This window comes from Setaria italica, chromosome III (genome assembly GCF_000263155.2).
Source record: "Setaria italica strain Yugu1 chromosome III, Setaria_italica_v2.0, whole genome shotgun sequence".
In the NCBI taxonomy this organism is placed as follows: Eukaryota; Viridiplantae; Streptophyta; class Magnoliopsida; order Poales; family Poaceae; genus Setaria; species Setaria italica.
The window spans coordinates 2737034-2760276 of NC_028452.1; the positions used below are offsets into that span (position 1 = coordinate 2737034).

The 23243-nt window shown below is 47.2% G+C and overlaps 2 protein-coding genes across 3 annotated transcripts; both read right to left on the reverse strand.

Annotated features, from left to right (window-relative positions):
• Positions 1 to 7080: 7080 nt before the first annotated feature.
• On the reverse strand, positions 7081 to 14005 carry LOC101768890 (DNA repair protein RAD51 homolog 2). Of its 2 annotated transcripts, XM_004960279.3 has the most exons (14): positions 13661 to 14004; positions 13473 to 13586; positions 13213 to 13362; positions 12555 to 12658; positions 12395 to 12458; positions 12179 to 12234; positions 11638 to 11718; positions 11091 to 11156; positions 10872 to 10963; positions 10674 to 10790; positions 9879 to 10022; positions 9745 to 9794; positions 8157 to 8247; positions 7083 to 7699 (listed from the first exon to the last, which is right to left on the reverse strand). In XM_004960279.3, the coding sequence occupies exons 1-12, from the start codon at positions 13742 to 13744 to the stop codon at positions 9772 to 9774; spliced, it is 1095 nt and encodes a 364-aa protein (XP_004960336.1). In that variant the 5' UTR covers positions 13745 to 14004; the 3' UTR covers positions 7083 to 7699; positions 8157 to 8247; positions 9745 to 9771. The 2 variants fall into 2 exon arrangements, with proteins under 2 accessions (XP_022680745.1, XP_004960336.1); XM_022825010.1 differs by lacking the exon at positions 9745 to 9794 and having other exon boundaries at positions 7081 to 7699; positions 13661 to 14005.
• A 1482-nt stretch (positions 14006 to 15487) lies between these two features.
• LOC101769303 (probable sugar phosphate/phosphate translocator At3g11320) lies at positions 15488 to 17393 on the reverse strand. The gene is made up of 4 exons (XM_004960280.3): positions 16760 to 17393; positions 16459 to 16562; positions 16133 to 16361; positions 15488 to 15967 (listed from the first exon to the last, which is right to left on the reverse strand). The coding sequence occupies exons 1-4, from the start codon at positions 17279 to 17281 to the stop codon at positions 15821 to 15823; spliced, it is 1002 nt and encodes a 333-aa protein (XP_004960337.1). The 5' UTR covers positions 17282 to 17393; the 3' UTR covers positions 15488 to 15820.
• Between the last annotated feature and the right edge of the window lie 5850 nt (positions 17394 to 23243).

The following is a 23243-nucleotide window of genomic DNA, read 5'->3' on the forward strand; positions in this document are numbered from 1 at the left end:
TGTCACATGGATTTAATTTGATAAGGAGCTGGATATGTTTCTAGAACCTCACGAAAAATAATAAAAGAACATTTATTTTTTTTTAAAAAAAGGTAGGAGGCAGGGGAGGAACAGTTGGAGCTGATGGACATGATAACCATACGAATAGGGCCGACCACCGCTCGATCTGATCTCGATAGGGATAAGGAAATCAATAAAGGCTGGAGAAAGGATTGTTTATCTCGTGGCTCCAGATATCGGAGGATGTGTCCTGCTCTCAGCTGTGTAGCACAGCATGCACTAGCATTCTGGTAGGAAAGATACACTGACCATTTCGGGAGCTCGCCGGCCGTGCACTACCTAATTACTGTGGTTGATTGATTGTTTGAAATATTGATTCCTGTTAAAGCAATGCAAAGTCGTCGATGGGGACGACTCCTCCATATATGATTGGATCGTACGAGATAGTACGAGATTAACTCAAGAGTCGACTATCTTGATCCGCCCTACATAGTTTCAAGTACTTACCAGCAGAATTCATGAGGGTATACGCAGATGCACACGCAGGTCGTGATCAATATTTTTTTTTCCAATGCAATACGGACCTCGGTTAGCTAGGTATACGGAAATAGCAAAATGATGAGGGCATACGCATCCGGAATTCTAGATTATGTTAATCCAACAGATCAATCAGCAGCAGAACGGGGGGTCGTCCGATTTGACCAAAAGCCTAGACTTGTGCTTCGCGGGAAGCATCATTCCCCGTTCTGGATAAAAGTTGGCGACTTTGCGTGCAGCGGATCAGAACGGCCCCGGACATGAACCCGCCAATCATTGGACAACTGGCATCATCGTCATCGTGCACCCCCGGCGGATCAGATGAGAAGAGAGCACGCTCCAAGCAAACCCAGCTTGGAGTAAACTACTTGTACCATGTACGGTAACTGAGGAGTGGTCAGGATTTGGATTTCAACCACTTGGGGAGCTTACTACACAGGACTGCTTCAAAACAAAGACATTTGACTGACTGGCTACTAAAATTCAAGTGCGGTTGCAGAGAGAGACTGGTGCGTGGATGCACACTCATGCCGGCATGCCGCTACCAGGACATGGCCCCTTCACTTGTAGTGTGTGGACACCAACGCAGCCACCAAGATAAACATGAATCTGTCCACGACACAGCAAAGGCAAGGCTGCGGTAGAAAAAGAAAGGGAGAGAGACAACCCAAGCAGTGCGAGCGAGTGAGACCATTTCCAGCCGGGCCCGCCACTCCTCCCAGCACCGGAGGATCCAATGGGAGTCCCGTCAACCCGAAACCCGCCGCCCGTGACCCGTCTGAGCAAGACGAGAGTGGGAGGGGAAAAGGAAAGAGCTTGCAGGTTTCCTTTCCGAGCTGGCCGGTTGGTTTTGCCCGATCGGGTAAACCTTGGACCGCCCGATCCGGCTGCAGGATCCTCGTATGCGCCTCCTTCCGGCTCCGGAAAAGCCATTCCTGCTTCCTGCCTGCCACCGGCTACTCCCGGTGGCCGGTGGGAGACAGCGACGCCACTGCGGGGTAGGGGGGCGCGGGCCCCACGCGCGCGCAATTATTCGCGCGCGCCCGGAGGGCCCTGGGACCAAGGGCAACAGCGCGGGCACCGCCGTACTTGGGTTTTTTAATGATTTCTCTCTCATCGTACCCACCATCGTCGTCACCGGCCGTGCGCATGTGGACGGGGTTCGCTCCCATCCGCAACGTGCGGCGCCTTCCTCCGTCAGGGCATTGAGATTGTCCAATGATCGGTCTCAATAGGTCTCTTGAGACGTAATTTTAGAAGAATTAACAAACAGCTCGTAGATTATTTTTTACAATTTTTTTAAGTTATCTCATAATAATTCTATTTCCTTAATTTGTGCATAGAAAAAAAAAAGAAAAATATGAGTTGCATTTCAACCGCAACTCGTATAATAATGAAATAGTCGTCTCATAATCCTAAAATCTACCCTATGAGATGGTTGTTTCGCGAAACAACAACCTCTTTTTTCTCTCCTCACCCTCTCCTCCATATTAGTAAAAATCTTACATGTCATCGTATAAGACGACCTACGAAACTGTTAAGGTGTAGCAATATACTTGCTCTTTTTTTTTCCTTGATGCCATCCGAATTGCTGGCTCCTCGCTAGTCAAGTCCTTGTCACTTCTATCTTGCCCCACCGTCCCATTCATTCTACGGCGAACCCCATGAAACAATTGCCAAGAATCGCGAGGGTTTATCTTTTCCTTTTATACTCCTCTACTACCTCTACTTTTTTTCAGGTATGGAACATGGATCCCTTGCTTATAGTTGTAGAAGGAAGAGGTTTCGTTCAAAAGTGCAAGAAAACAGTCTGCAGTTCGATCGCATGAGCACTCAAAGAGTGGTAAGTGGAGGGAGAAGTAGGGGTGAAGGTGGGGAGCATAAAGGCTACCTTACACCACGAATGCCTTCGTAAACCAGGCATGAAATGGAGCTTAATTCACTAGGCTTGCAGCTAACGAAAACGATGCAGTAGATACTTGCAGGATGCAGCTTTAGATTCAGCTCCCTTAATAACGTGGGTAACTTCCTAGGGATCCTGTATATCTTTTGCCCAATGCCCATGCCCCAATGGAGTCCGTGACTCCTCCCTGCCACACGAACGAGGCTTTCCGACCGTATCCGGGAGACCCAACTTCAACTCACGCCAACTTGCAGCTGCAGCTGATTTCGAACGCAACCATGCACTAGGCAACAAGTGCACATATGGGCTGCAGATCATTATTGCCTTCACCTGTCCGTATACTATTCGTTCTGCAGAGCATGTGTGTGCATAAAAAAAAAGGGTTATGATGAGGTCTTACTTGCTGACAGGCAGGTAGTCCCGTGGTCAAATTGGCTGCAGCTGGTTCCCGTAGCATCTCACCTCTGCTGTGCGGTGGGCTGTGGCGTGGTACAAGGATCGCCGCCACCAATCTTCTAGGAAACCGAGGAATTTTTTAGCCTGCAAGTTGGCGCGCAAGTTGCCGATAATATACGAGGGGAATATACGGGTACATACACGTAGTACACGCCCACCAGCGCCCGGCTTTGCCGAGCTACCTGTATCACACATTTTTTTATCGGAGGGTGTGGGCAACATGAGACAAGGAGCGAGCCAAAGGCGACGCAATTAGAAATGCGCCCACTTGCCACTCTGGGGAGGGAGGCGAGGACGCGAGGTAGCAAGTACGAGTACCCTTTGCTGCTGGGCTTGGAAAACCTAGGAGCTCACACCACCATGGTTTCTGTGGCGCCCACCCTTATTTCCCGCTCCCCTTGTCTATGTTGTTACTATCTTAACACGGATACTCCTCGCTAAACTTTAGCACTTGTCACATCAAATGTTTAATACTAATTAGAAGTATTAAACATAGTTTAATTATAAAATTAATTGCACATATGAAGTTTAATTCATGAGAGAAATCTATTAAGCCTAATTATCCATGATTCGATAATATGGTACTACAGTAATTATTTGCTAATGATGGATTAATTAGCCTTAATAGAGTTGTCTCACGAATTAAACTCCATCTGTGCAATTAGTTTTATAATTAGCTCATGTTTAGTCCTAATTAGCATCTGAACATGTGATACTGCTAAAGTTTAGCATCTCGTATACAAACACCTCCAAGTTAGCGGTAGAAAACCAATTTTTTTATATATAACGAGGAGAAGAAAAGTTTGAGATCGCTTCCAGGTTTTTTCAACCGCGGTGTGCGGGTTCCGTCCAGGCGGCCCTTGGGGTGAAGCAGGAGGCAGCCCCAGTTAGGGAGGGGGCCAGATGCAGACGGAGCGCGACGTGTCGGGTGGCCCACCGCCCCAGTGACCGAGACACCTAAAATAATAGCCTCAGCTTCGGACGGGCCAACAACCTATGACTGCGTGACAGCTCAGCAGCATCGTCGTCGAGGATCCATCCGCCGCAGTGGTGTACCGCAGAGCTCGATCTCCGGTGGAGATCGCCATGGTACCATTACCATGATGATGCAGCTTGCAGCAAGCAGCATCTCTCCCTTTTTTAATTAAATATATAAAATAAAAACTTCTAGATCATCGTACTGCTTTTACCCGTGACTGCGGCCCACCGACAAGCCGAAATGACAAACCCGGAAAACCATAGGGTCCATAGCGACTGCAACTGTGATTTTTCTCCAGTCGTTGATTGCGGCGGTCTAGGTCGCATGATCCTACGGAGAAAACTGGACGCAGTACCAAAAAGGTCACTGAAAAGCGCGACTTTTACGGGTGAAAATGCAATGCGTGAGGGTGAGACTTTTACGGGTAAACACAGATAGGGTCCATAGGGAAGGGAGGGTTCCAGTCGAACAGCAGTGGAGAAGGCATGTGATGACTGGCACAAAAAGATGGGGCACATCAGATCCGGTTCCCGTCCTCTGCCGTCCCATCCACGGCGCACGCGCGGCGCACGCACACGGAACCATTTGACCCGCGCTCTCCCAAGCATCGAAATGCCGTAATCTTGATTATGCAAGAAAAGGAAACCCAACGGATCCCTCTCTCGATCGATCGGAAAAGCTGAAGTTTGCCACGACCAACGTTTCCTTCAAAAGAGAGAGAGTTGCCCGGTTGAGACGCCAGCGTGAAGCCCGTGCAGAGTACGGCCGGTGCGATCTTATCACGAGGCCATATGGTCCAAGCAACGGCATGGCACGAAACAAGGACATCCGGAACCTTGCCACGCCATGATGCGTGCCTGTGTCATATGATTTCTTCTCCGGGACCGGGAGAGGCATTGGATTTGTTTTTGCCGCCGGCGGACGTGGACGACGCGGTCACTGGGAGTCAGAAACGGGTAGTGCCGACACAGTAGGATGCAAAGACAAGGCGCAAGTGGGGGGCAACCACTACTAGGATGCCCGGCCTGGCCTAGCCTTAGCCTGCCCTTTCCATCCAACCTACTATACCAGATTAGCTAGGAGGAAGCCGTCAAGATCGAAGGGGGAAGAAAGAAATCGCTTTTGAAATAGCCCACACACCACACATCAATCACTTACTGTCCCTATAGCCCTGGGATCTTTGGATCCTCTTTAGTCCCTGTCACATCGAATGTTTAAATACTAATTAGGAGTATTAAACATAGAGTATTTATAAAACCTATTGCACAGATGGAGGCTAAACGGCGAGACAAATCTATTAAGCTAATTAGTCCATGATTTGTCAATGTGCTGCTACAGTAACCATTTACTATTGATGAATTAATTAGATTTAATGGATTCGTCTCGCCATTTAGCCTCCATCTATGTAATTAGTTTTATAATTAATTCATATCTAGTCCTTCTAATTAACCTCCGAATATTTGATGTGACACGGACTAAACTACCCCGACCTTACTACGCCCCCGAATAAGAACAGCTGGCTAAACAAACCTTATATGCCACTTGCCCAACCAATCAGAAAACTATGGATTGTTTTGTGGACATTATGGATTGCAGGTCACCTCACCCGTCACCCCTGTCCATCCGGTCACTAAACAGCCTACTTTCATTCCCGGGAGGCTTTACATGCCTCCATATAATTGATTGATGAGCTCGCTCAATAGAGTAAAGACGCTCTGGAAACGACCCCTGTGGCTATATAAATATTGCCAGGCACGAGATGCTGTTGCGGCTGGTGCCTGTACTTTAGCATCTGTCTCCACCTGCCGAAAATAGTAGGTACACACATGTACTACAGCTTGAATGCAGGCTCAGGCTCAGGTGGTTAAAGGGGAATGACTCTTGAGCTTGGCCCCAACAATACAATCCAACACCATGGCGCAACTTGCTTTCGGCAACAATCAGGTTACAGAGGGGGGTTGCAAGTTGCAGCCGGTTGCTTTGCCTTTAGGGATGGAGGAGGTGGGGGGTCCCCAGCGGCGGCGAAAACGCTACGCCGCCCAGGAGCTATCAACGGGACCGCACGGATAAGGCAAGGCAAGCAGCCGGGAGATGCAACTGATGGATCATATCAACATGCGACAGAGTGTACTTGTAAACACCTACTCTTGTGGAAAAAGGAGTTTACAATGGATGGTCCTAGAATAGATAGGCGGGCGCCTCCCCTCCAACAACCGCCCAATCTAATTGGTTCACATTTCGCTCCCAGCTAGGCTCTCTGGAGGCCATACGAACCTTGGACCCAGCGACTAGTAGCCAATGCCAGCCTGCCAAACAACTGGGCGCGCCCATGTTTGACTCCTAGGTTAGAAGCTTGGTAACACTTTTCTCCTTTATTCTTTTGTACTACCATACTATGTTTAAGTCTGCAAGAGCAAGACGGCCCAACCGAAAGGCTAACTTTGGTTAGCTGATCGACTCGGCGCTAAAGCAATCAACCCAAGAGGTTCAAGGGCCTACAGCCGGATACTATAATGTTAAAAAGTAAAAACTGCGTCACAGACATAGGAACATGGTCAAATACCTAACTCTACAGCAGGCCCTAGTGTTTCCGATGAGATGATGCGCCATTACGAGAATCAGCTGCGCGGGGAACAAAGTTGTTTCTAGACGGAATCCAGTCTTCATGCATCCTGATGTTCTTTAGATGCCCAGTTAAAGTTCATGTCCTCAAATAGCAGCGACCGGGCCTATTATTAAAATACCGTATCTCCAAATGAGGAAACGCACTAGCACATATGGTGAATATTTTCCTGCTTTTTCAGGGCATGTGGGGGAATAAGTGGTTAGGTCTTTGCAATAGCAAGTGCACACTGTTTCTCCTGGTGCTAAAAGATGACCTGTCAATAATGAGTCCCATGAACAAATGTTGCTTCTAGAGACATACCCCTTAACTCCAATTAAGATAAACCCATCGGAAAAAGTGATCCTGATAGCATTCCATCAAAATCGCACGAAAGGAAGCATTGGACTTTTAGTATAATTGCCAAGCAATCAACACCCAGTAAAGTAATTCTTCCTGTCTACTAACAAGACAGTTCAGTTGCTTCGCCTCAATTGGTTCCCCTAGAACCTAGTTCTGTTTCTTTAAGCTCCCAAAAGCAAACACTGTCCCTTCAATAAAACACTAACCCCCAGCATATGCTATGCATATAAGTGGCACGATGTGCGCAAAAGTTTCCCAGGTGAGCAGCTTCTTTTCAGGAGGATTAGTTAGGGTGCCCATTCCAGCCAGGAAGGGCGAATAGACGAGAAGGGCAACTCCTAGATTGAAATAAACAAAAGCCAGGAACGATTCAAAGAATACATATGATTTGGTGATTGTTGAAGATTTTTAGAAGGGAAAGGATCCCACGAGGTGGCAACTGTGGGCTGTGGCTCCTGTTCTTTTCTGTGGGTGGAAACGGAAAGCAGGCATGATGTGGCGCGCACACCATACGAGGTTATCGAGGTATAAAAAATGCTATCGCAAGACGTGGAGGATTGGTATCCATTCTTAGAAAGTCCACTACCCCAGACCAAACGCACAGGTCAGACCATTATTTCCACTAAAATTTCATGGTTCCGTGTATAATATTGAACGTCCAATCAGGGATTCTATATGATTTTATACATTATCTAATAGTAATGGATCAGGCAGCAGAGTCAGGCATATGAAAGCAGAGACTGTTAAATTTTCTGCAATTAACGTAAATCAAAGCTCATGAGTAAATTTGTTGTACCTTGCATTGATTCTAAAGACTAATGATGACAGCTGATCTCATCAGGTACAGGTAGGGTGCAACCTACAATTCAGTTTCATATGAAAGCAAAGTTCGTTAGTTCAGTAAAAACTACTTTGGCCTTCTACAAGAGTTACACAAAACTGTATCAAGGTGATTTTTCTCTTGTAAACGACTGCCATTTTTCTTCTAACCATTGACCATGATATTATAGTTGACTAGCATTCTTCATATAGCATTCAACTTGATTTTATTATGCCCCTATGACAGTTCTGGATTCCAGGTAACTATAGATATCTCCCTCCCAAAAACGTAAGGTTTGTTTCTGAAATCGTTGAGCTAATGGTTGGAGGCAAAATTCATGATGGTTTGAAACAGAAGTATTTACCTTGTTATGACTGACCTTTCTGAACAACAGTTCCTAAAGGAGGCCATGCCTGATTTTCTCCCCTTAATGGTACCAGTTTATGTTGTTCATGCTATGTTACAGGCATAAAAGATATTTGGAAGGAAACCTCACCTGCAGGATACCGGCTATTTCAACCTTCCTCGGGAAAAACGCCCACTCATTTCGCTCAAACAGGAGTGCAGGACTTATGAAGGATACAAACCTGCAAGATTCCAAAAATTCATAAATCAGTTTCTTTACAAGAATTAATCTTTCCAAATCAATAAGACAATTGCAGAGGGTCCACAGAATCATAAGGGGAAAAGATTGAATAATTGGCAATTTTTATGCAGAATAAAGTAGCCAGCAGCAGGAATAGCCTCCCACTAACTGAACAGAACATCCACAGTAACCAGATTTGACATATCAATCAAATTTTCTCGAATAGACATATCAACCAATTTGACCCATGCAGGGTGAATCTTATTCCTATACAGCCCATAGTATTACCAAAACCAGATCATCACTGGAGTTAATCATGTAGCTACTGTAATTATACAGCACTCGAATGATACCTACAGGTGAAAGTTGCAACACGAAAGAAACTAGGATCAAGATATCTAAGACCATACTTATTTGTTATCACTTTTTGATAGGCATGTACAGAGTAACAATGATTGAATATTACCTTGCCTGTATAACTGGACCGATGAGTAGTTGAGTAAAAATAAACAGATTAGGACCAATCATTGGATCGTTCGAGCAAAACTGTGAACTAAAATTTATCATGCATTTGGCATCAGTTTTATGCAAGCTACAAAATTAAGACATGACCTCACAGTTCAGAGATCAAGCCTTAGTGGTAGGACAAATCTTACATAAGGATTCCTTCTGGACATCCCAATGAATATCTTATTCTGTGGTTAAAAAGATGCAGCATTCCAATTTCTATCACCTCAACTTCTTTCTTCATTGTTCATTTAGCCAGTGGTCCTGGCAATTGGTGGACATTCAGTTGAACCTTAACCTACCAATTCTTGTTATGTTCATTTTTTTCTCGAACAATGCAGGAGAACTGCGTGTCATTTCATTAAGAAAGGAAGTCGTACAAAATGTTCAAAGGCAACAGGAGAGGCCGAAACCTCCCCAACATACTCCACTCACACTACGCCACAGCTAGGAAAAAATGTCATGGCAAAAACAACCCAGCCACGACCTACTAGCCATACTCTTGGTATGTTCATTAAAGGCAAAGATTTAGAAATATGGTTTGCAGAGAGATACTTGCTGTGGCTTTCTGATCCATCTGGTGTCATAGAAATAGCAAAATTTTCAACGGGGGTATCCTTTCTATAACTAGATGGAAGAGAGAATTCAAAGTTGAATTTGCTCGGAATGTAGAGCAAAACCTTCAGATAAACATTTGCTTAGTAATTGGCTAAGTAGCTTCTCTCGATGTTGTTTTCTTTTCTTTTATTTAGTGCAAAGAAGATCATGCTGCAGGGAACTCCCCCGCAGTTTTAGGTCCAAAAAAAAATTTTGCCACCTTAAGTTCAAGAACCCATACAAGATTGCCACAACCAATCAATTGCAAAGCCTTGCTGCGAAGAGAAAACAGGATACACAAGCAAGACTACTTATGAACTTGAAGGAAAGTGCGTTGAAATTAAATAAAATATATTCATACAATCATTAGACAACAAGGAGCACAGGATTACACCTGTTCAATATAGTAGCATTCAAATGGTTATCGAGCCAGAACATTTTGCCCTGGAGAAATAACTGAGTTAGGACCCATAACAGGAAGATTGCGAGCTTAAGCCCATTATCTGCAAAACAAAGTATAGATTGTACCTTGACAACGAATTGAGGTTATCTCAGGGCCTGTCACATCAATGCCTTCATCACTTAGTAATGTAATGCCTGATGACTCAACAACGAATGGAAATGCTACTGCCGGAGACATAGGTGATTTTGCCACCTTCATGAACCTGTGGCCTATGGAGAACACATTTTATAGTTATCTCATCTAAAATTATACAATGGCTAAATGTGCAACTTCTATTTGATTCATAAAATCTCAAAGTTAAGAAGACTAAGATTAATAGCAAACGGGGAGTATTTTAGTAGCCCATATGACATCTTTACTAACTCTAAAGATTTTTGTTGTCAGAGCAAGCCTCCTTAGCATAGTTGTAATTTTCATGCATCGCTATGTGTATTCATATCCTACCATTTTTACCAAGTGACGTCAAATTTTCCATATATACAGCTCTAAATGTTACTGACAGCTATAGTGATATTTCGCAAGACAAAAAAGGCAATGCATTTCTAACAGTTCCTAACGTTTAGTTGTGCTTCTATGCGCTTCAACCGCACATCAAAACTGAAGTCTCAAGTTCAAAGGTAAAAAACAACATGATACGGACATAACTAAACAATGTTTGCAACCAAAGTTATGTGTCAATTTCTCATTACACAAACATGCAGCATATCAATCCGATCGAAACATAAAAAAAAAAGTACCGATCATTCCTATGATTTTAATAAGTACTGATGTGACGTGAATTCAAAAATCATCCGTCAATGGTATATGAACAGAGAACAAAGAACATAAATCCCTGTATTTAGAAAAATATCAAGACAAACCTGAATGAGACTCGAAGACTAAGCGGACAGTTACAGCATGAGCCCACTGAATCCCTAGAGCAGCAATAAGATGGGAATCAAACCTTTCAGCACAATTATTACCATCCTTCCTGTCCACTGCAGATGATTTGTACTAATACTTTAGTCCGCATCGGCAAATTGTCTAAAATGATTAACTTATAGAAATAAAGTCCAAACCTTCAAAGGAAAAATGGTAACCATCATCATTACTTTGGCTGCGAACTTGGTTTGTAACGACAACCGGAATTCTTGAAAACTCTGCTATAGACCTGCAGAGAAAAAAAAGAAGACAAAGACAGGAAGGAAGCAAACCAAAGGTACTTCAGCAGATGAATACCGGTACACTAAAACAATATACAGAAAATGATGTGAACTTTAAGAGACTGGGAAACCCACTTGATAAAAGAAAGGGCCCATCTTAAAGGGTGTTGTCTGAAACCTGCTGTAGCTTTCTCATTTTCCCTGTTACAGACAGGATGTAATAAAGTTTTTTCTCGAACATAGGATGTAATAAAGGTTAGTTTTCTATCAACTAATAGCATAACTATTCAAGAACTAAATTCAGCTTATGTAAAAACCTAAAGCCTACACTTGTTGCTCCTAAGCACAACAAGCATTGGAGGTGTAATGTGCCGCTTAAACTCTAGCAGCATGAAATGACACAGTAACTAGCCCATTTAATAGCAAGCATGGCCCTTGTTTTGTACAGCAATAGAAATATAATAGTTGCATTAGCTGGTTGATATTGAAAATTTGTGCCTAATTAATCAGTACGTGTTGGACATGATGGTATTAGATGGTGAAACATACTTCAGTTGAAATTGGATATTTTGACGATCTGGTAGCCAGCAGGAGATTGTCTACAAGAATACACTTCAACTTTTCAAAATATAAAGCAGGTTATTTGAAAACTAGACTAACAAATTTCGTGTCCGTAGCTTACAATGACATAAGAGCAGCCATGCTATCAACAATGAGTAACTTCACATCATGCTGAAGAAGAGTCACCTTCATCTGTTCCAAACTGTTGAAAGACAGTAAAATATTGAAAAAACAGTGTTAGTACAACATGTTGAATTTCATGAGGAGCGTAAACCTAAAACACAAGATCAAAACTATGACTGCACGAGATTGAACAGACGACAAGCATTTCAAATTCTCAACAGCATGGTACTAGAATCTTGAAGATATTTTAAGGAACTTCCAATCCTTCACGTGCCTAAGAACTAAAATCACTAAAAATATTTGGCCGTTGCTGGTATATTTTGCAATAAAGGTAAAAACAAGACCCAACATAGGAGGAACTAGGCTGTTATCATTAAGAAGAAAAAATAGGCACTCAATTCGAGCTGAAGAGGACTCGAACCTGGGTGGTTGGGATGCACAACTAAACCTCCCACCCCAACTAGTTGAGCTAGGCTCACTTCCTAAATAAAGGAAAGAATGTTGGTAAGGAAGCTCATTGATTTCAAGAACAGCTATACCTCTTGGTGAAATCAGCTAAAGATGTTGGTCGCATCACTAGGATCCTCCCAGCCATCTGCAAACAAGGATATGAAACAACAGCCAAGAAATGCCAGGATTGTGAGAACAGAAGTTCAAGGACTGAAAGATATCTTAACAAGGTTCCCTAGCTTTTTTTTCAAGGGATAAGGTTCCCAAGCATAAGCATATGGGCTATAGAATATGGAGTATGAGACCTTTTGCGCCAAGCCTTCTTGTCGAAATATTTGGGGAAAGCTTTTCTGACCAATCTCAATCATCCTGCAACATATTAATGGTATCATGAAAATGTTGACTAAAGATAATTCATAAAGAACATACTGGGAGTATTAAACAGTAATCAGGAACTTCAGCTACCTCCGTGAAGAGAACTTGGATTCCGTGTCAATATACACAACTCGACCATCCAAACCTCCATAGTATTCTGGTAATGCTGCTAACAAGGCAAGCTTCAGGCAGAACTGCAGGGTGCAAAACCATAAGTAGAAATTTAATAAACATACAAGACAAGCAACAGAATCAGATAACATACAATAAGTTAGCACAAGATTGGATCCATCAATTTAACATGCTTGAGATTGTCTCCAGAGGAAACAGTATAAAAACAACGCACACATATGCGTACATAATGAACCCGATAGGTGCCTTCGGATGATAAACACAGTGAATGCCAATTATATTAGCATGACTAATGAAAGCACAAGGCAAATATTTCTGCAATGAAAATGGTAATTGATCAGCGGCCTCAATCAAGAGGCCCAGGTCATTGGAATTGGAATCACGAAAACGCGCAAGGTCATAATGCGGCGCCACATGAAGCGTATAAGCAAGGTACATTTCCTTAATTCTTCCCCAGTTATGTATTGCATACCAAGTTCATGCAGGCACATAGCCTGTGCATATTCACAAACAATTGGCGCCCACCTGCTTACACGGTAAATCCGTGCATCCACAAGCACCCCTAACACTAAGCAGCGCGCAAATTAAGTGCAAATTAGCGAAACCAGCAGTTCACCTGCGTTTTGCCGATTCCCGAGGGTCCAACGACCTCAGTGAGCTTTCCCATGGGGATTCCTCCGCCCAACGCCTCGTCCAACCCGCGGAGCGTGGTGGCCAGCCGCCCGCCTCCTCCCAACCTGACGCATTCCTCCAGAAGCGCAAGCGCCTGCGGAAGCCGAGCACACAACCGAGATCCCGAAACCTTAAATCGACCACTCAGCCGAGAGACCCCAAAATCCGAGGCGCGGGAAGCGGAGCGTGGGAGGGAGGGGGTACCGTCTGGCAGGGCGGGCAGGCGGCCTCACTGACGTGGGCCACGGCGGCGCGGGTGGTTGGGAGGCCGGCGTCGAGGACGGCCATGAGCTCCACCTCCGGTAGCGACAGCACGTCCTGCATTGGGGAGGTCGCCGGCGGCCGTCAGAGGAGGTGGTGTTTTGGTGGAGAGAAGTGGGGAGGGGGCTGACCTTGGCGGTGTCGAGGCGGCGCGCGGCGAGGAGGTGCGCGAGGTGCGGAGGGAGACGCATCTCCGAGATCGGCATGTTCGCCATCGCGATCGCAGAGGAAGGTGAGGACTGAGGAACGGTTTGGGGGATTAGGGATTCGAAATGATTTTGTTTGCGCGCTTATTCTTCTGCCGCCGTTTCTTCTCTCCTTTCGCGAGACGAAACTGGAAAGACGAAGAAAACAAGTGATGAAATGGAAGGTCTACTTTGCTTGGCCCATTTAACGAGCCCACCTAGTAGGTGTAGGCCTTTTGTTGCGAGGACTTTAGGCCTTCTGTCCCGCACCCGCTCCGCGTGGTGGTTAATTGCAAAGCAGTAGAAATGGCACCGTAACTGGATGCCAAGGTCGTCGTCGCCTTATTCAGATTAGCAAGCATTAAGCCCAGTTCAAGACCAAATGCCGGGCAAGACTGACTGCAGCACCCTTGCAATCATGCTAAGCTGCCGGCAAACAAAGGCAGCAACAGGTCCTTGGATGGATGGCCGTGCTCCCAGCTGACGGCGGCCATGGCAGGCGCTGCACGCACCCTCGGCAATCAAAAGTCCCTCCGACCGGCCGACGCCATAGGCGCCTCCCGTTAATTCGTGCTCCTCTGCCCCCACGCACGCTGCTGCCAGAGAAGCTCCTCTCGGAGGAGACGAGAGCCTCGTCCCGCCGGGCGCTGGTGTATCCGACCAAAAGGACCGACGAGCGACGGCCCCCTGTGTCATGCGTCCGCCTCCCACCCGCCGGGGAGCTCAGCGCCGCGTCGTCGAGGGGGAACCGCCAGTCGAGCGCTCGAGCGAAGGGACGGGAAGCGAGCCGCCCTTTAGCAATCGCGAACGCTAATTCTGTCCGCACAAATCCGATCCGACGGACGCGAGGTACCCAGGGGGTGGACGGTATTTCATTTACCCCTCATCGGCCCGCATTCCTCTCACCGGAGGGCGCGCCGAAGGGCTGAGGAACACAGGAGGAGCCGCCGCCGAGGGGACCTCTTCTTCTCGGACGCCGATAAGCAAGCGCTACGACCACCCTTCAGATCCTGCGAACCGTGCCTGGCGTGCGCGTTTACCGAGAGGATGGTGCGTTCCGTGTCCGGCAGTGGCAGCGCGCGGCACTGGCGTGGCTCGCGCCGTGGCGTGCCTCCTATTGAGTGTACGCCTGTATGACCAGCCGTTTAATTTTGCTTTGTATGACCAGACCATAGCTGTTTAATTTTGCTTTCTCCTTATTTTGACAGCATCGGTTTCAATGGCTGCACGGAGGAGGGCACCGGCGATGGCGTTCAGTGTTTCCTGGCCTGCTGTTGTGCCGCGGGAGCCTAGGTGTTTCCTTGGCGTCGATGTACATCAAGTCGAATCCACAAATGAACTGTCGATACGTAAGCAAAGCGTACACGGTTGTCCTTTTGATCAACTCTTTTTCTTTTTTTTCTTTTTTGCCAGCTCACAGTAGGAAGAAAATCATAACACAACGTTTGTCGCAGGAGCAACAGAGAAAGGGGTGCTGGGGCCAGCAAGCAGCAACAATGAGCATACCAGATGCTGATAAACAGAAGAACAACACCGAATGCAGAAAGAACTATATATCCCTCAACGCCACTTTCAGGCATAACAATGAGCATATATATGCTACTCCTAGATGCTGATAAACAGGAATGGAAGAACAACGCCAAATGCAGAAAGAAAATACTATATCCCTCGAGGCCTCTTTCAGGCATAACAGAATTTCTAGTGTGGAGTTGCATGAACTGTGATGAGAGCAATGGGTTCAATGTGTGAACAACCTCGCAGGAAAAAAAAACATGTTCATCAAGATTCAAGATATCTGTAATCTCTCCGGTTAGCACCAATAAGCTGTACAAAACAGCGAGTTCACTGGTTGTACATCTGGATTGTACATAAACACTGTTACAAGGATAAATACATCTCCAATGACATGAGCCAAATGCCAAGCTAACAACATACCAGTTTCCTACTGTTTAGCAGCTCGGATTGCAATTCTGGAGCATGCAAAAATGCGGTTGTCTTAGTCATACCATCGCTATGGTTCGATCAGCGCTAACTCAGGGCACCAGCGAAAGATGTATAGCATGAGCTCAAAGACTGAAACACAGGAGGTAGCTTGTTTGCTTGAGCTCACTTGCTCCTTTTCTTGGCCTCGCCATACAAAACAACACCTGCGACTGTAATCCCGTAGCCTAGCATCCCCACGAATGTTACCGGGTTCCTGAATATCAGGATGGAGACCACCACAGCGACAGCACCCTTCGCATTCCCAAGAACCTGATAAAGATTAGGCATGTCAATATATTTGCATCATTACTTGCAATTGCAATGTAGCTCTGTTTTCCAGTTTGTCTGAAAGATTCCAGGATCATGTGAAGCAACAGGCAGGGTTGCAGTCTGCAGAGCATAGCAATGCAGGAAGGGGGAGGAGGACCGAATCACCTGAAGAGTGAGTGGGCTGGTGTGCTTGGTGACCAGGAAGTTGGTCAGGTTCACAAAGTAGGCCATGGAGGAGTTGCAGAGCAGGATCCAGATGAAATTGGGGTCCTCCCGTGCGAGGGTGGCCACCACGCCAAATGCCTCACGTTCCATGATCAATGTCGCCGGAACCAGCAGGAGGACGGCCACCGGAGCCATGTAACGGAGGAGGTCCATGGAGTTCATCTTCTCACTGCAGGTGTAAATAAAGGAGAACGAAACGAATTGAAGCCTCTGATTCTGACAGATCGAGAAATCCCTGAAGACGGACAGCGTTATCGATATATTACTCTTCTGATGATAGCAAGATCCCCTGCAGCACGGTCTTGAGCGCCCTCCCGGCCGTGGCTCCGACGCACATGATGAAACCGAAGAGGTGGAAGCTCGGCTCGCCCTGAAGCGCAATGCATGTTGCAGAGAGGTGTGAAAATCGTTGAAGAGTTCGTGAAATAAATCAGCTTCGTGGTGAGGTGGTTGAAAGGTTCATCAAAATCCGGCTTCCAAGCTACCTTAGTGCATCGGCATTGTACAATTTGGGGAGGAAAAACAAATCAGAACGGAATATATTGAAGAAGATCGAGGTGGCTTTACCCCCGTGGCGATGACGACGCCGGCGACGACGGGGACGAGCGCGCCGTACGTGGCGCAGGCCTCCCGGCGCGCGGCGACGGCGTAGGCGAGGACGGCGGTGAAGAAGGGCGTGGTGGCGCCGACGGCCTGGTTGAAGGAGACGGGGAGGTAGCGGAGGGAGACGTTCCCGGCGACGACGGACGCGCAGAAGACGGCGCCGAGCACGGCGACCCTGGCGAGCTGGCCCCGGGAGCGGCGGCGGGAGGTGGAGGTGGAGGAGGAAGGGCCCGCGGCGTGGGCGAGGGTGGAGAGGAGCGCGCAGGCGGACATGTGGCAGGCGGTGAGGAAGACGGGGAAGCGGAAGCCGTAGACGGAGAGGAGGTACTTGTTGAGGAGGAGCACGCCGATGTTGGAGGCGTACCACGCCGCCACCAGCCCCGCCGTGAAGAGCCTGGAGGCCGCCGGGGAGGCGCCGGCGCCGGCGGCGTCCGCGGCGGCGGCGGACGTGGGGAGCGCGTGGTGGTGGTGCGCCTCCTGCCCCATCTCGAACGGACCCGGATGCGGCGGCGGGGGCGGAGGTGGTGGAGATGGGGAGCCGCTGCCCTGGCCTGGCCTGCTGCTGCTGCTGCCGGGCTTTGGGAGGGGTTACGCGTGACTGCGGCGGATTAGTAGTAGTTGGCGCCGCGCTAATGGCGTGTCGGGGCCGAGACCTTAGCAAAGGGGGCGCGAGGGGGACACGTGGCGTGCCGTGCTGGTGCTGTGCCGTCCGAACAGAGGATCCGACAGCGTCGCCTGCCCGGCGCCGGGACGCGTGACGCGCCTATTTTTCTTCCGTTTTTTATTGGCAGCTCAGCTTCTAATCCGCGAGATTAAAGAAACATTTTGGTTAAGGTTAATCTCTAACTAATCGATTCGATGATCGCAAGGCGCTGACACTTTGACAGGCCGCTAGATATTCCGGTGCAGTTACACGGAAGGGGGTGATCGGTGAACTTTTTTTTTTTTGGTATAATAGAGCAAAGAAGAACATTAGCATGGTCAGCGACGCGCAACGGCAAACATGCCGTATCGTACGTCGCGATACGGGACATGGTCGCACCGTGCAGCGACGGGGCATGCACGGGGCATGGTCGCACCGTCGCGTGGACTAGTTCACACCTGCTCCCGTACGGACTTTTGCGGTCACGGGCTTGGAAAAAGACGACACGATAACACTGGAGATCGGAATTGGTATCGTGTAGGTAGAGGTGTATCTTGCTGGACTGGGGGCATGAAAATGACAAGACATGCACGCAGCGGCACGATCTGTCGTCCCTAATAATTTGTTTATGTATGTGGGTTAATATATTCACATTTTGTGGGACTCTGATGGCAGGTTCACGGCGTGCACGTCTACGTGAATGAATAATGCATCGGAAAAGTCAGTTCCTTCCAGAAAGAAAATGTCATTCTGTATTCCGAACTGTGTGGAAATGAGTTGTTCAGGCTCCATAGATGTAGCAGTTCGCAGGCACATGGTCGCACCATGGGCATGGAGGACTGTTGGGCCGCCCATATTTAATATTGGCCCAGAATGACAAGTAATACGATGGCCCAACTTTTTTATTTTTTTGCCCTTTTTTTTGAAAGTTTGTCACAAATATGCCCCTGAAGGTATCATTTTAAAATCTGGACCCTTAACTTGACGTCATCGTTGGTGGCGCCGAGCTTACAAGTCTCGGCACCAGCTGGTTCGGCACCTAGGTTGGGGCCACGTTAGTGGCTTGGGCGCTGACGTGGCAGCCAGCTTGGCGCCAAGATCTATGGCGCCAAGCTGCATCTTGGCGCCAAGCTCGGTGCCTTACCCCGGCACCCAACCTTGCTGCCCGAGCCTTCTTCCTCTTCTTTCTCCTCCCTTTTGGGTTTTTTCTCTCCCCACTTCGCCCTACATCACGAAACGGCATATTGGACCTCGAAAACTTTGATTTGATCCGTGGATCTTCGAGAGTAAGGTATCCTCGCTCCCTCCTAGTTTTTTTCACATCGATTCGGTATATATTAGTTGGATTTTTGAATTAGGGTTTCATGCAATTTTAATATTTATATTATATGAGCGTAGGATGCCAAGTCGTGGAAAAGCTAGGAAACCAAGGTAACCTCTGCGCACATTGTTATGTTAAGGTTCATTGTTGTGGATCAAATGGGAAACTCTAGGTGTAGGGTTTAATGTTAATTGATTTCGGTTCTTACAACGAAAATAGCTAAATTGTAGTTATGGCCGGATGACCGGAAATAGTTTCGACCCATTGCCTCTGCCTAGTGGTGTTCCAATGCCCATGTGCTTTTGCGGCGATCCTTGCAAGGTAGCCAAGTTCGATGAAGAGGACACGTATAGGCAAAGTTATTGGATGTGTTCCAATTTTGCGTTTGAGCCTACACTTCATCAGCGCCGCATTAACAAGATGGTGAGGAATTAATGTTGTGCCATAATTAGTTTGTGTCATATGACATCTTGCATGATTTTTTTTGTTTTGTAACAATTGTATTTATTGCAGACCCCTCCACCGCTCTGTGATCTTGAGCAGTGGATCGATACTGAGATCAAGCCTAAAGATAAGGAAGAGATGCAGGAAATATTGCGATGGGAGTCAGAGAAGAAGGAGATGATGGAGAAAAGACGCAGAGAGGAGGCTGAAGAAAAGGAGCACAATGAAGAGGAGGAAAGGAGGCGTGTTGCTGCGTACAGGGAGGGGAGAGAGAAGAAGCTTGAGCGTGCGCGCCGAGCGAAAGCAGCGATGGAGGAGAATCCCGATGCCCTAAGGAAGGGAAAGTGGCCTCATTGCACTCAGTACTCTCCATTACTTGCTAGTTCTGTGGACTTTTCATTGTGTTATCATGTAATGCACTTTAAGTATAGGCATGCTTAGGTCATGTACTGCAATGTGTAGACATATTGTCATGTAATGCACTTTAACTTGGACTAGTTTATTGTTTAGTTGTTAGCAGTAGAGGGGTGAAGAAACAAGATCTGCTTTGCACACATCTTTGACTGCACTCAGCACATAATGAGGCATGGCCACACGAGGTAAGCACATGATGCACATAGCGGCCACAACTACTCAAATCTATTGCCGCATGTCAGTGCTCTCGAGCCTCCTTGCATAGCTTGATGAGATCAATGGATGCCGGCTGCTCCAAAGCATTCTGCTAACAGAAACCCTTGTTTCAGCAACTAACCACAACATTTTACTCCACATATAGGACATTTCATTTTGTTAAGCCACATGGGGCTCACTCAAAAGACAAAAAGAAGAAGAAGGCTTATATTTATTAGCCACTTAGCTAATGAACTGGAAAAACTGATGGCGATGATTAATACGTACTTTAGGCAGAAAATTTCAGCAAAATTTTCCCTATTTTTTGATGTAATCCATACACAAATATGAGATGAATACAACATGTTGAACATACAAATATGTGCCACATTCATCTGAAACCATATACATGAGCATATTAATAGTCCACACAGTCTATAATTATAGTCCATAGTAGTTCATAGTTGATAATAATAGTCCATACAGTCCACAACAGTTCATAATAAAAGTCCACAATAGTTCGTAACGAAAGTTCACAAAGTTCATAATAGTACACAATAACATCTACCACAAACCCTCACTGCCTCCTAGTCTTACCCTTACCCTTGCGTCGGTGCCTAGAGTGTAAGGGTCAGGTGGACAGTGTTGCCTAGTGCCTGAAGGCTGTGTAGGCTGAGTCAAGGGAGCGTCCTGGAGCTGAGATAGTCCAAGTTTCTCGTGCCTCTAGTCCGCCTCGTCCTCGTCCTTATATGCAATGCCTATGGTAGGTGCTTGGCTAGACGAACCTAAGCCTCCTCTGCCTGGGGAAGGAACATGCACGTCTCGCGTCGTGGCTGTCCTGCAACCACAACGAGCAGCAGCACGGCGTAGCCGATGTGGCAATGAGGGTAGATGTTGGGTTCTCCCAACCGCTTGGTAATGAGGGTAGATATCAACTGCCGATGCTTTAGTGTAAGCACATGGTCAGCATAATTGTGTGGCCCGACAACTTTTGTGATCTTCCATTTTCCAGTGACCTTTTGCTTCCTTGCACAAACCCTCCATAGGCAGCGTTCCTTATCACACACAACTATGTAATGGCGCTCTGCATATGAATGCAAGACCTTGTAAGGTCTCTTTCGTATCACTGTAAACGCCAGCAACCACCTCTTCAATGCAGGGAGGTCCTTGAATACCCTACCCTTCTCAATTACCATGTTAGGGCCGGCCTCAGGAGCTTCTAGGAGCTCATCATCACGTCCTTCTGCACACGCCTGATCTTAATGAGCAAGATCGCTGAACTCATGTACTCTTGGATCACGGTGGCCAGAAAAGATACGCCTCAGCATCTCAACATCACTCTTTGTCAGCTCTCCAGCAGGGCGATAATCATTACTATCAAGAGCCATTCCCATCTCATATGCCTCCGAATCATTCATAATTTCAACACTATTGGAGCCACGGAATCCATCTCCACAGTGCACTTGCGCAGCAACTGGGGGGCACATCCACAATGTCAGGAATGTCTCCTACAACATAAGTACAAATATGAGGAAAGAACGAAAAAAATGGACGTAAGGAAGGGGGTAAGCTCCCAATAACCATGCGGATAATACACTTACTCGGATGATTCCGTGTCAAAGGAATCTCATGAGGAGAATCTGCCACAACATCATGAGTCTGACAAGCATCTCCAACTAGCTCATTGGGGGCAGATTGAGCATCGGGAACCGTAGGTGCAACCTCCACATCCGTATCAGGTTCCGGGACGGGAGGGTCGAAGTGTGCCTGCTGACCCATTGGTGGGGAAAGTCGACGAGGGATGGAATCAACTAACACCCGACGCACAACCACGTCCAAACTTTAGAACTAACACTTCATAGCCGATCTCACATAGTTCTCCCACTGGTCTGCACACCTAATTGGGATCATCTTTCTCAGGATATTGGGAGGGGAACCTAGGTGAAGTACACCCTCCACTGCGATGCCATCATTTCTATGCCGATGTAGCTCCTCCCGAGCCCTTGCAACCAACTCACTAAATGAAGACTTCTCATTGAATAACACAGGCATGCTTTGCATCTCAACAAACTCAACATATCCATAGTGATCTCTTTCCACGGAGCCTCCATGATATATGCTCACTAGATTATCCATCTAGTTCATACACATAACGACGAACAATTCCTTTAGTCCAATATAAATGAAGCATACTAAGTACAACATCTCTAGTATGTAATAACTAACTAAATAGATACTATCAATTCACTAATAACTACTGAGTAATACTAACTAACTAACTATGTCAAGTTACTATCTAACAACTATGTACTACTACTGAGTACTACTACCTATCTAAATCACTACCTAAGTATCCATCTATCTAACTATCTATCTAACTAACAAGAAAATTACCTTGCAACCGGTGCAGGGGACGGGGCGGTTGCACCCGGCGCCCAGGCCGGCAGGGGAGAGGCCCGATGCCTAGGACGGCTTTGAGCAGCGCGGCGAGCTGGCGGGGAGCGGCACAACGGGGGCGGGGAACGACGCCCAGGCTGGCGGGGAGTGGCGCGGCAGGGGCGGGGAACAGCACGGCGGGGAGCGACGCGGTGTAGAACAAGCGCGGAGTGAGGTTCAGATACGAAACTGGATTGGGCCCTCTGTAAGCTAGCTTTGCGCTATAGATCTTGGTGCCAAGATGTATGGTGCCAAGCTGGCTGCCATGTTAGCGCCCGTGCCGCCAACGTGGCCCCAACCTAGGTGCCGAAACATCTGGTGCCGAGACTTGTGAGCTCGGCGCCACCAACAATGGCGCCGAGCTAAGAGTTCAGATTTTGAAAGGATACCTCTAGAGGTATATTTGTGAGAAACTTAAAAAAAAAGATAAAAAAATAAAAAATTCGGTACGATGGCCCATCCTCGGGCTCGCTCGGTCAGAGATTATTAGGCTGGGCCAATATCAAAACTGGGCCAGCCAAATAAGCTCCGCCTAGCTTTCTTTGGAGTTTGGATTGGACAGTAGCAGCAGTCCAAAATCTGGCACGAAATATTGTTTTGGCAAAATGGAATGATATGAACTCGAAAGATTTTGCACGCCGTGTCATCGAATTACGGGTTCGAAATTCCAGACCTACTATTGAGGTCGAAAATTTTACTCGCGACTAATGGGCGTATGGAGGAACGCTATCATGCTGTGCAGCGTCACTTCGCAGTTTGTCACGCAAACGTGAGCAGCGTTCGATTACCTGGGCCCACCAGGCGGTCACCGTCAGCCGGGAGCGCGGCCGCGACGCGCCGTACGGTACGACCCAGCGGGGAGCCTGGGACGCGCCGCGCCCGCGACACGTGTCGACTCGCCGCAGCTGGCGCGGCCATCCAGTGGGAAAAGCGCCGCCGGGGCGGGACCCGCCGACGTGGCCCGTGCCCGGCCGGTATCCAACTCGGACGCGAGC